General features: G+C 41.4%; 1 protein-coding gene across 1 annotated transcript in view; it reads right to left on the bottom strand.

Moving 5' to 3' along the window:
- Positions 1-13,615, bottom strand: part of cdh10b (cadherin 10, type 2b (T2-cadherin)) — a gene marked incomplete at its 3' end in the record, with an annotated part of 63,092 nt that overhangs the window by 22,351 nt on the left and 27,126 nt on the right. The window contains exons 3-6 of the mRNA XM_079388904.1: positions 11,061-11,355; positions 6,130-6,249; positions 1,705-1,872; positions 96-283 (exon numbers count right to left, since the gene is read on the bottom strand). Of these exons, the coding sequence (XP_079245030.1) occupies positions 96-283; positions 1,705-1,872; positions 6,130-6,249; positions 11,061-11,355 (771 nt within the window). The remainder of the gene's footprint in view (positions 1-95; positions 284-1,704; positions 1,873-6,129; positions 6,250-11,060; positions 11,356-13,615) is intronic.

The raw sequence follows: 13,615 nt of genomic DNA, 5'->3' as shown, positions 1-13,615 counted from the left end.
GAATGAGGGAAAGACCGGCGGATGGTGCGGATTTTATTTTCAACCGCTGACTTACAGTGTGATGTTTAAAACATTAGATAATAGGGTCTGTTTACCTTCTTCACCGTTATCGCCCCTTCCTGGCTGGTGCTGTCCGTGATGATATTGAACACGTCTTGCCCCTCGCCATCCAGGATGGAGTACCACATCTCAGCGTTCTCTCCCACATCTGCGTCGTACGCTTTGATCCGGCCCACCGATGATCCGATTCCGGCCGACTCTGGAGTAGAGAGATGGTAGGTACCTGGAGAAGGACAGCAAAATAAATCAATTGAGTAAACAGGCAGGTGTTTGTACGAACTCTTTGTTCCTGAGCGAGGCGCTTCGGCGTGCATTTGTCTATTTGTTTATCCTTCTCTCAGGGGAAAGCGGAGCTGCCTCTCAGTGGTTATTCTTTAATAGAATTTCAGCTCCGATGAGCCATTGGAGAAGGTTCTTTTTAAACCCAGTTTGTGGAAACTGTTTCTGATGTGGCTCTTGTATTGGATTTGAGACTGTGGCAAAGAGAGAAGGATTATCACCCCAAATGAAGCTCCTGCTGTGCTCTCTTTCTCTTTCTCTCTCTCCATCTCTCTGTCTTCTAGTTTCTATCCTTCTTTCTCTATCCACCCTTCTCTCTCGCTCTATAAAAGCTTCTTTCTGTGTAGATTCTGTTCTGTGTTCACATTGTGACTCATCCTGGTCAGTAGGAGAAACGGGCCCCAAGCATTTCCATGATAATTCGGCTGAACCGTGACGCAGGTCTGTTGTGGTTCTTATGAAATATCACTTGCGAAACTTGCTATCCGAACAGTTGATTTCATATGCTAATTATCTGTTTGAAAATCCAAGCACAATTCTGCTCATAATTACTCTGATAATCTAGCCTGCATCAATTTTTTATAGATGACTGGCAGTCAAACTCATTCCTTAATTTGATATGCTCTTTCTGGCTTGTTCTAGGTCTTTTGTTCTAGACATTTCAATAGCCTTTTTTCTTTAATGAAGTCATAATTTAATTTTATTTGACCTAAAATTGGCTGTTTTTGCTCCTATACCTTTTAAGGCCTCCATTTGCAAACTATCTTTTGTGGATAGAGAAGAAAGCTTTGCATTTTTTTTGGTAGATTATGGCTACTTTGTATATTAAACCCTTTCAATTAAAGATTTACAGCAAGGGAAATTATTTCAGTAGCTCAAATGGCGGATCATGCTGTTAACAACGCCAAGGTCAAGGTTTTGATTCCCTGAGAACACACACACTAACTTAATATAGCTTGAATGCATTACCAATTGCTTTGGAGAGTGGTTTCTGTCAAAATTTGTTTTGAATTTGAAGCTCAGTTCAGTTCTTTAATTTGATTCAAATTGAGGTAGCAAACATGATTTGGAATTGCATTGTATATGCAGTCAAGGAAATAGAATTAAATTGAATTAAACATTCATAATTTTTAGGTAAAAAAAAACTATGAATGTTGGCTTGACTACAAAAAAAGTTAAAGAAAGGCCTTATGGTGATAGATAAAAATAAAAATAATAATAATAATAATAATTTTGTGGACCAGGGCGGAAGAACAATTTATTTCTGTATTGAATCTGTGTTCCTTTCTAAATCAAAATCCAATACTGATGTCAAGATGTCTCCGTCAGGTCAACATATGCATGTGAGAGTGTGTGCTGTCTTACTGTGGGGGAATCGAGGAGGACTGTTGTTGACATCCACGAGAGTGATGTTGACTGTAGTGGTCCCGGAGAGACCGCCCATCTGTCCAGCCATGTCCTTAGCCTGAATCACCACCTGATAGTGCTCCCGGTTCTCTCGAATCATATTCGGAAGCGCCGTCCTTATGACGCCTGACAGGATGGACGGACACAGGTTTTGTTAGGTGTTATCTAATGAGCTTCTCTGACTTCATTATTTATATCTTAATGTCATGCTAAAAAAGAAGGTTGGACGAGGGAAAAAAAACACAACCAAGGAAATGAATTCCCTGCCCTGGGGTATTTTAAAGAGCGAGTTTTAATTGAGTAGGATGTCAGTCTTCAAATAATGTTGTGATAAGGTTATGAGTACATGAGAGCAGAATTTATACGTTTTTTAAAGCACAACACACTTAAATCATAATAAATTCACTAAAATAGATTTAAAAAAAAAAAAACGAAATATGTTATTACATTAGAATAGAAATAAATGATGCCAACTAAAAAAAAAAAAAAAGAAAAAAACATAGACTGATAGTCTATCTGTCACGAATCCTGGCTTGCAATTCCACTCATTCACCACCAGAGGTCACCCGTTCACCACATGGACTTTTCACACTACACAGCACACTGGACTCAATTTCCCACAATCCATTGCACTGACGACTTGCACAGCTGTTCACTATTTCGCCCACACCTGATCACCATTTCACAATCACCATCACTCTATTTAAGCCTGGGACTTGCTCTTGCTCACCGCCGAGTATTGTTAGCCCGTCTACCTTACGAAGCGTTTTCTAGTCCTAGTTTTCCGAGTCTTGCCTTGTTTATCTTGCCGTGTCTGACCCTGCCCGTGTTTATTGGATTATCTCTCTGCCTTGCCCTGTCTGGATATTGTACGCCGATCGTCGACCCTCGCTTGTTCCACGGATTGCTCTGTCTTGCCTCTGCCATACCTGTTTGCTGTCTCCTGACCCTGCCTGTCTTGACCATGTTTTATAATAAAGCCTTGCGAATGGATCCGCACGTCTCACGTCTCGTCAACCCCGTAACAGAATACTCGGCCACACAAGGATCCAGCGGCTTTTCAAGAGGACATTGGCCAGGTATGGACTGTGCACGACTGTTATTAACCCTCGAGCAGGGCTCGCGACCGCTCGAGGATTATATTCAGGAGTACTTAGACCTCGCCTATTTTTCAGATCTGCCGGACTATGCACTTATAGATTTTTTTTGCGAGGGCATTAATCAGCCGCTCCGGTCAAGGTTAATCCGCGAGGGTCCCCGCTCATCTCTCAGTCAATTTATGGACTATTCTTTACTGTGTGTGGGCTCCTCTTTTACTGTGGGTGTCGCGAAGGAACGCGACACCTCACTCACTCACAAAATGGCGGCAGCAACAGCACCCCTTCACGTCGTCGCTGTCAAGCCAGAGTCTGCTCACGTCGTCGCTGTCAAGCCAGAGTCTGCTCACGTCGTCGCTGTCAAGCCAGAGTCTGCTCACGTCGTCGCTGTCAAGCCAGAGTCTGCTCACGTCAAGCCAGAGTCTGCTCACGTCAAGCCAGAGTCTGCTCACGTCAAGCCAGAGTCTGCTCACGTCAAGCCAGAGTCTGCTCACGTCAAGCCAGAGTCTGCTCACGTCAAGCCAGAGTCTGCTCACGTCATGCCTGCCCAGCCAGAGTCACAGCACGTCTCAGTGCTCCAGCCAGAGTCACAGCACGTCTCAGTGCTCCAGCCAGAGTCACAGCACGTCTCAGTGCTCCAGCCAGAGTCACAGCACGTCTCAGTGCTCCAGCCAGAGTCACGTCACGCCTCCGCCGAACTGCCAGAGGCTGTTACCACAGATTCAAGGTCAGTCCTTCGAGTTATGATATCCAGTGTGATGGACCCACCACTGATGTCGGTGCGAGTAGCTGGCATTCCCAGGGCCTCAACCTTGGCTGTTACAGAGACTGTTCCCCTGATCTCAGTGCTTCCCGTTATGGCGGTTGCCATTTTGAGTGTGTGGGCTGCACACTGTGCTCCTGAGGCCTCTCCTGTCCACGAGTGTGCTGCTGAGGCCTCTTCTGTCCACGAGTTTGCTCCAGTGCCTCCAGAGGTGGCGGCTTCCGCTGCAGAACCTCTTGAAGTGGTGGCACCTACTCCTGACCTCATGGTCTGCCCTGTCACGGCCATGGAGGTCGTTCCTGAACTCCCTGTCTGCCCTGTCACGGCCACGGAGGCCGTTTCTGTACTCACTGTCTGCCTTGTCACGGCCACGGAGGCCGTCCCTGAACTCACTGTCTGCCCTGTCACGGCCAGGAGTGCCGTTCCCGAGCCTCAAGTGTCCGCGCTGCAAGAGCGCCCTCAAGTGTCCGCGCTGCAAGAGCGCCCTCAAGTGTCCGCGCTGCAAGAGCGCCCTCAAGTGTCCGCGCTGCAAGAGCGCCCTCAAGTGCCCGCTCCTCCAGAGCGCCCCAAAGAGGCCGCCTGTGAACTCACGCCCTGTCCTGTCACGGCCAAAGAGGCCGCCTGTGAACTCACGCCCTGTCCTGTCACGGCCAAGGAGGCCGTCTGTGAACTCACGCCCTGCCCTGTCACGGCCAAGGAGGCCGTCTGTGAATCCTCGTCCTGGCCAATCACGGCCATGGAGGCCGTCTGTGAACCTTCGACCTGGCCGGTCACGGCTCCTGTGACCATGGGGACTCTCTCTGTGTTGTCTGTCTCTGTTCTCCCTGTGGTGTCTGTCTCTGTTCTCCCCAGATCCCTGATCCTGCCATGGCTTCCTGACCAGTCCGCTTTACCGTGGAGATACTATGCCCAGTCTACGCCACACTGGTGGGCTCCGGCTCCGTCTACTCTGCCGTGGTGGTCAGCTGTCTGGCTCTGGGGGTCTCCTGCTCCGCCCAGGTGGAATCTGGTCCCGTCCTGCCCTGCAACAAGGACTCTCTCAGTGTTGTCTGTCCCTGCTCTCTCTGTGTTGTCTGTCCTTATTCTGCCCAGATCCCAGTCTCCGTCACGGGTTCCTGCCCTGTCTGCCTCCCTGTGGTGGTCCTCTGCCCTGCCATGGTGGTCTTCTGCTCGGGTCTGGTGGTTGTCTGCCCCGCCGTGGTGGTCTTATGCTCGGGTCTGGTGGTCATCTGCTCCGCCCTGGTGGGCTCTGGTCTCGCCTGCTCCGCCCTGGTGGGCTCCCGTGCCGTCTGCTCCGCCCTGGTGGGCCTCTGCTCTGTCGGTCCTGACCTGTTCTCTGGCTCCGCCCTGGTTTTCTGCTCTGCCGGTTCTGCCTCTATCCCCGGTCTTCCCACGTCCTCAAGGACCTGGCCCTCCGTCCCTCCCCCTGCTCCGCCTCCGCGCCACCGCCCTCCTGGATTGTTTAGGAGCATCTGGAAGCCGCTCCTTGGGGGGGGGCTATGTCACGAATCCTGGCTTGCAATTCCACTCATTCACCACCAGAGGTCACCCGTTCACCACATGGACTTTTCACACTACACAGCACACTGGACTCAATTTCCCACAATCCATTGCACTGACGACTTGCACAGCTGTTCACTATTTCGCCCACACCTGATCACCATTTCACAATCACCATCACTCTATTTAAGCCTGGGACTTGCTCTTGCTCACCGCCGAGTATTGTTAGCCCGTCTACCTTACGAAGCGTTTTCTAGTCCTAGTTTTCCGAGTCTTGCCTTGTTTATCTTGCCGTGTCTGACCCTGCCCGTGTTTATTGGATTATCTCTCTGCCTTGCCCTGTCTGGATATTGTACGCCGATCGTCGACCCTCGCTTGTTCCACGGATTGCTCTGTCTTGCCTCTGCCATACCTGTTTGCTGTCTCCTGACCCTGCCTGTCTTGACCATGTTTTATAATAAAGCCTTGCGAATGGATCCGCACGTCTCACGTCTCGTCAACCCCGTAACACTATCTATCTATCTATCTATCTATCTATCTATCTATCTATCTATCTATCTATCTATCTATCTATCTATCTATCTATCTGCATGTAGTATACAAAATTAATAAAAACCATAATAGCTATAACTATAATTAATATTATTAAAATCAAATATTGTACTGTCTGTTGTTTATATAGGTTATAAAGTAGATTTGTAGTTATAAAGTAGTTATTTGTTTTACTTTAATACAGTGAAATACTGTAATATGATTATTACAGATTACAGTAATGAGATTTTTAAGGAATTCTAAATCTTAATGGTCCTAAATGATGTTTTTGTTTTCTTTATGCAAATTATAATATCTTATCCTTTGGTTTTAGGGTGAAATCTGATCAAGACATCTTTTCTCTACAGGCTTTATGCGATTCACCCACACATGTATGAAAGTATGTTAGCAAATCCTGTATCCCCTCACTATTGTATCCCATCTTTTAATCATTTCAAATCATGCTTGTTCTCTCATCTTGTCCCAACTTACCCGTTTCAGGTTCGACTGAGAAATATGGCTGGCCCTGCAGTATACTGTAAACCAGCTTGGCGCTGTTTCCATATGCTTCATCATCTGCATCAGTGGCTGTAACTCTTATTACGAATGCACCTTGAGAGAGACAGAGCAAAAGAGAATTATAAAGAGAGGTATTTCAGTTCTAACATGACTGTGAAACATAATCCCCACATCCATATTAAAACCTCAACCATGATCAAAGCAACGCATCCTAAAGTTACACCATGAACGACAAATTCCTAGTTGTAAAACTGGCTATTAGCCTATATGATGAGACCCCTCCCTCCCAGCATGAGCAGCGATCAAGGCGAATGCATGATCACTCGTGCTTTCATCTTCTTTATCTCGGTGCGTTTCTTATCTAAATCCTAGTCTCATAATTACTCCAGCTGCACGGTGAGATGGACATATCTTTAATTGTAGTTTTTCTTTTCCCACTATCTCTGGGTCATTCCATTCATTTTCCGCTCTGATGGAATCTGCTGTATGTTGCTGGGAAACGTCAGACTAATAATCTGCTCAAAGAAACATTATAATTAGACCAATTAATCTAGAACTAACATGATTTTGGGGGATTCGTTTTCAGCTTGACACAGCTTTGGACATCTGTAGGAGGAAAAAAAAAAATGTCTCATATACGAAAAGCTCTTTGAAATTTGGCCATGGAGTAAAGTAAACCAACTCATTTGGCTGCTTATATTTGGCTCTAAAGTAATGTTCTACTATAGGCTAAGCAATATATTAAATATTCACACTATTTCATATGTTTTTGCTGGTGATTCACAAGATATCATAAGTACAGTAATTTTGCAATCCTTCCTTAATTCACTACTCGCCAGTATGAAAGTGTCATTAAAGATGTTGAAAAAGCATTTTAACTTCAGTACCAAAACAAACGTCATTGTTGCTGGTAAATTTGATTTAATTTATCTGAATCAATTGAAACTGGCATTTTCCATCTACAGTGTGTAAAAGTGTTTTTTTTTTTTTTTTTTTTTTTTTTTTTTTGCATTAATACATGAGGATCAAAAGTGTTTAATAAGTGTTTTTAATTCTTATATTTTATAGAACATTTTATATTTAGTATATATTTTATATATTACTAATACTATACAACAATGTAATTACAAAGTGTATATATATATATATAGAACTGTATACACAGTATGTATGCATGTGTATGTATCTATATGTCTATATATAGATAGATTGATAGATTGATATATATATATAGATATAAATATAGCTATATATAAGACGTACTACGTTTTAACCTAAAACTGAATGTATATTTTTGTTTTTAATGGTGTAATATTATATTGATACATATATACTTAAACATTATTTTATTAATTCAGTGAACAAAAACAAATCTATATTAAATTTGAGTATACATTTTGCATCCGTTTTATTCTATATATCTGGCCATTTCAGATCAATCTGATCTTCAATTTTGAATGTCATCAAAAGGCTGTAAAATATCAGTATTTTTCTCTCTTTTTGTAGCTGTATCTCTCATCCCATGTGCTACTGAAAGTGGTTTCAAGCGTGTAGTACACTATTGCCAATAAAAGTCTGATCTTGGCCTGGTCTCAGATAATAACTAGAGACAACAACTCTTCTCCTGCCACATGAAGGGTAAAATTACTCCTCATTCGTTGTTGCCAACAACCGAGCTTTCCATTACACTCACGGCTTCCTGTGAGTAGTTTCCTCAGAGGTTGCTCAGTTCTCATTTGTGTACTACTGACAACTTACTGTTCCTTCTTCTCAATAGACTTTAGAGGTGACTTCGCGGCTTCTCAGTCTCACCTTTGAAGGTGGACTGAATGCACATGTTGTTTCTGCCATGGATCAGTGGCGTCCTTGGCATCAACAAGACCTCTGCCGAGCAGCGTTCGCTCTCCGAATGGCTTGAAGAATACTAATGAATGCGAAAACATCTGTCGCCCTCCGTTCCCATTCCGATAACATGGAGGGAAACAGAGTCTCAGGCTTCATGGATGGCCAGATCTGATTAACAGCAGGCACGTTCGCAACACATGGCCGGTTTGTTCAGCTTAAACGCGAGTGCCACCGTGACCTCATGGTTTGGCAAGCAGAGCCGTTCCTGAATTCGTACACGGTCGGGAGAAAGGAAGAGCTCAAGCGAAGTGTCAAACGAGCACGATGTCCCATTTATGTTACGGAGTACCGGGGATGATGTAACTTTGTACCCCACGGAGAAATACGGATATGAAAGGAAGAACGAGCCTGACGGAAAGAGAAATGGAAAAGAAAGGCTGAGCTTGGGTTTCAAGTGCAAAAGCCTGAGGGAAAAAGACTGGTCCATTTACAAGACTGCTTTTACCAGATTGTGTTGAATAAATAACTCTGGCCACAGTTGAACTGTTGCAACATGACGTGCTTTTACATCTGTGAAGGAAATAAATATCGGTAGTGACAGCGAATTTGCCATGTATCATGTTAAGAAGCTTGAATTAAACAACATTGCTTGTAAAACACATGTGCTTTGAGACTATCGACAGTGGAGGCATAAAGGAGATCAGGCGCTGGAATGTAAGAATCCAACTGAGAGTCCCTGAAGCTTGAGTGGAGTGGTGTTGCATTTGTCTGAAAGGATGACTGGTAGTGTTTCACGCCTCAGGGATCCATCTTTCAACAAACACCGTTGTACTAAGATATATTCTCCAATGAGACATCTAGAACTTAACAGAATTTTGAATACCTTATGCTTTAATAGCACATTTCAGTTTAATGTCGCATAGAAAATGTCACGGCAAGGACGTGACGATAGTGCTGATTGGCCGATGACACCTCAAGAATGAATATAGTCCCAAACCCTTCACTATAGTGACTGAGCTGTGACTTGAAAGCCAGCAGACAGGGGAAAATATTAGTCCATTTCATGCTTCAAAAATGCTGGGGACTAGTGAAGCATCTGCTATAATATAATGACATATTTGTGATTTCTGACACTATGTTGCTTGCTAACTTTTTTTTCCCCATTGAATCAGACAACGAGGACAGGCTAGTTTGAATCAAGCTCATTTTCTTGTCCCGTTTCTTCCTTTTTCTGGTGTAAGGGAGAGCGAGGTAACCAGTGGCGCTTTGTTTTCTAGACAAGGATAAATGTGATAACTGATAATGATAATTGATATTGATAACTGATGATAATTGATATGCCTAATTATATTATATTTCTAATTTTTAACAGATATTATGGAAAAAGCATCCATAACATAAAGCCACAGAAAAATGAGCTCTCCTAGAAAGAGAGTACATGTCAAGTGGTACGCTGAAGCACTGGTTGGTTATTCATTCATTCATTCATTCATTCAGCATACATCATGAAAAATATGATTCAAAATAAGAAACAATATTTTAATACTGCTTGTATTTTATTAGAATATTATTATTATTGTTATATTTAATAATAATAACCGTTTGGGATATATTTCTATAATGAAGATTGTGCTCTGGGGGGCATTACATCTCACCCTTTAATTTTTATTAAGGTGTCAAAATGGCAAAAGTAAAAATGTGAAAATATTTAATTTCTGTTTGGTAACCTCCGTCACATTGTGTCAAGCGTTCTCAAACAGTGCTTTATGAATTGACAAACACAAATAGGTACACCAGGACAACTTCAAGCATAATTTCCTCATTTCCTAGTGATTAGTCTTTGATTCATTTGCCTGGTCACAATGATTAAGATCCACAATGATTAGCTTATCATAGCACAAAATCTTCAATCAAAACCGGCTGCCTTGTTTTTGTCGGAACTGCAAATGAGTTTTGATTCATTTGAGATAAACCTGCGGGTTAATTTGTTGCATCGTGAAGAGTAATTGATTTCAGCTTGTTGCATCCCGTTCATTTACTTTGATTCTCTCTGCTGCTCTTAATGGGTTTAAAATCACTGATAATTGAATGAATTCAGACGGGATATTGTCAGATCTTTATCCTCACTGCAAATCACGTGAAGTTGAATGTTTGTCATAGTTTTAATCAGCGTTGATTAAGTGGCTGTAAGAGAGTGTTTTCTGTTTAGCGAAAAAAAAAAAAAAAAGTCTTTCTCTTTATTGTCACTTTGCTCATCATGGTGGAGACAGTTTTGACTGCTTGGCAAACCCATTTTTTTCCGCTCAACGTGTAATCATTTCAAATTATCCTTCTGAAATCTTTTGTTTTCAAGCCGGTTTTATGTATTTAATATACTGTGATACTGCTTTCTGGTGAAAAAGTCAACTCATCTGAATCGGGAGAAATATGCACAGATTAAGCACCATTTACTAGCCAAATCAATCCTAAACACATATGTTGTTTTGATGTGAGAGACAACAGGAGATGAACTTTTTCACTGGAGGAAGCGTAATTATAGATTATAGACCTATATTTTGTCTAGAAGCAACGGTTTGTTAGTAAGTTAAAATGGCATGATGGATATGTTTTTCATAAACATGCAGCTTTTCATTCCAAAAGACATCAACGATTAACAATACTTGTCAATTGTTGTGATGTTTTTGTGATCGGCTGTTTAAACTCTAATTCTGACGGCACCCATTCACTGCAGAGTATCTATTGGTGAGCAAGTGATGGCTGTTTAAACTCTAATTCTGACGGCACCCATTCACTGCAGAGTATCTATTGGTGAGCAAGTGATGTGATGCTAAAATTTCTCCAAATCTGTTCAAATGAAGAAAAACTCATCTACATCTTGGATGGCCTGAAGGTGAGTACGTTTTCAGAAAATGTTCTTTTTTTTCAACCCCATATAAGCAGAAAAGCATTATATAACCCATCACAATAGGTTTTCTCCTTATTTTTATTTATTGTTGCTCCTTAAAAAAATAACTTTTGTGAATTTGGCAGAACATCTTGAGCCTACAACGCATACTCACCAACATTCGACATTTCTGATACACCGGCTACGTAGGTGTCCTTGGCAAACTTTGGCTCGTTGTCATTGATGTCATGGATTTTGATGATGAATTCTGAGGCCTTCTCCAGATCCTGTCCGGAGGTTTTGTTGACTGCTTTGGCGCTCAGTGTGTACATTGCTTTCTCTTCCCTGTCAAGCCTCCTGATGGCGTGGATATCACCCGAGTTCTCATCAATCTCGAAAATAGTTCCGGCCCCGTCTCCGGTGAGGACGTACTTCACATTTCCATCTTCCGTGTCCATGTCTGAGTGAAGCTGAAAAGAGCAAAGAGAGTTTTATTGGAATTAACAGTTCCCGAATGAACTGTTTTCTTAGTGTGCGACTGGCAAATTGTTCACAAATATACTCAGTCTGTCAAGGCAAAATGTTCAGGCGGTGGCCCTAAACCTTGTGCAAATGGAAACAGAAATTAAACCATTTGCTAAACGCAGTTTAAGCCCTTGCTGGCCGAAGTCAGAATGTGTTTCTTGAGCAATGTTTTTAAATGAGTCATGAATATGTGAATATGAATTTGCTCAAAGGCCTCGGCGCTCGGTTTAATTTTCTTTGTGGGTGCAGCTTGAAATTTCGACTTAAGTATTTCATTCACATCAGTATCAGTAATAGTTACACAATTCTTCTTCTCCTATTCAACAGCAAACACAGAGCGCCGAATGGCGATCTCGCCATTATCTGCAGGAGCACAGAACTTACTGTGTAGAAAGCTCTGTGTTTGCCGTGGTTGACGGCATATGTCAGATATCTCAGAAAACTGTCAATAGACTCCTGTACCTTCAAACTGTGGAGGAAAGATATGACCGGTTTTGTTCCGAACACTCACAATTACACAAAACGCTCCTTCAGAGCAGAACTTTCATTTTACACCTGTCTCTTAGCAACAAGAGGAAGCCCAACAGCCCTCTCCATTTGATTGCAGTTCCTCTTTTCCTGATTAGGATTTTACCAGAAGAGGCCAGACATGCAGCCCTGGACAAAATAACCAATCAGCATAGGTGCCATAAAATGTTTCATATTTAATAAATGAACAATCAACGCCTGAAAGAAGCTGCAAAAACAGCCCTTGTTTTCCTAAGCAGCAAATAAGAAGAATAATAATAAAAAAATATCTTCCGTTCTAAGAGCGGCATGCTAAGCATTGCACCCTACAATTTCATAATCTGTCCACTTACGGCTAAATGTACACTATAATTGGAAACGATTTTAGATGCTTTTCTAACCACTGTTATCAGGATGTAGATAATTTGACACGTAACAATTAAAACCTCAATTTGGAGGTTGCGTCATTGTAAAGCAGCATTCCTCTCTGTCCTGGAACTGAATTAGGTATCTATTACACACACAATTGCATTAACAGCACACTAGCATGCTGCTCAGAGAAATGGCTATCTTTATTTTAGTAGTTTATGTCCTGGCATAGGCGATTATAGGAGGCAAGCCTGTGTGAATGCAATTTCGTTTAATGTTTACCGCAAAGCAGGGCTATTATATTCAACTAAAACTGAAACCATATATTCTTGTTACTTGAAATAAAGTAACTGTAATAAATTAAAAATATATGGAAGCATGGTGGAAATACATTTCCACCACTGAATGGTGTCGATTTTGTTTCATTTACCGCAAAGCAGGGTTATTAAAGTTAACTAAAACTGAAACCATACATTTTTGTTACTTTTCCATTTCCACCACTGAATAAAAAAAAATATATCATTTTTTTTTTTTTTTAAAGTAACTGTGACTTTTTATCTCACAATTCTGACTTTTTTTCTCGCAATTGTGAGTTTACATCTCGCAATTCTAACTTTTCTTTTAAAATAAATTATGAGAAATTAAGTCAGAATTGCAAGATATAAGCTCACAATCTCACAATTTGTATTTATTTATTATTTTTTTTCTGAGAATTATGTCATATAAGCTAACAGTTGTGAGTTCTAAAGTCAGAATTGCGAGATGTAAAGTCAGAATGGCAGGATATAAACTCGCAATTGACATAAAGTGTCACATTTTCCTTTTTTTATATTTTATTCAGTAGCGAAAATGGCAGTCAAACTAAAAAAAAAAAAAAGAAAAAAAAATCTTAGAATTTTAATTTAGTTACTAAATGAAACTGAAATTAAATAAAACAATAACTAACTATTCTAACTGGTGAAAATACACAACAAAAATAAAAAACAAAATGCTAAAACTTTGACTAAAATGAAAATGTAACATAAAATTAAATTTATGTTAATAAAAAAAAAAAAGTTATTTTCCATCCATTTAGTCCCCTTGGGGACGAAAGCTTCAGAAAAGATACAAGAGTACTATTAAGACACCCTAAAAATACCACGCATGACTCGTGCACTCTCTTCTAAACCTTCTGAAGTCATACACACGCTTTGTTTGAAGAACAAACTGCATTTTGTTGAATCTCACTTATATTTTTCTCTACCAGAGAGCTTAAGCAGTAAGTTTGTGAACTGGATGAACTGATTCATCAAGAAGGTCTGACTCAATAGGATTCATTCATGAATCAAA

The sequence above is a fragment of the Barbus barbus genome (genome assembly GCF_936440315.1).
Source record: "Barbus barbus genome assembly, chromosome: 32".
NCBI lineage: Eukaryota > Metazoa > Chordata > Actinopteri > Cypriniformes > Cyprinidae > Barbus > Barbus barbus.
Note: the sequence above shows the minus strand (reverse complement) of the source record. Positions and strands in the feature narration are given on the sequence as shown.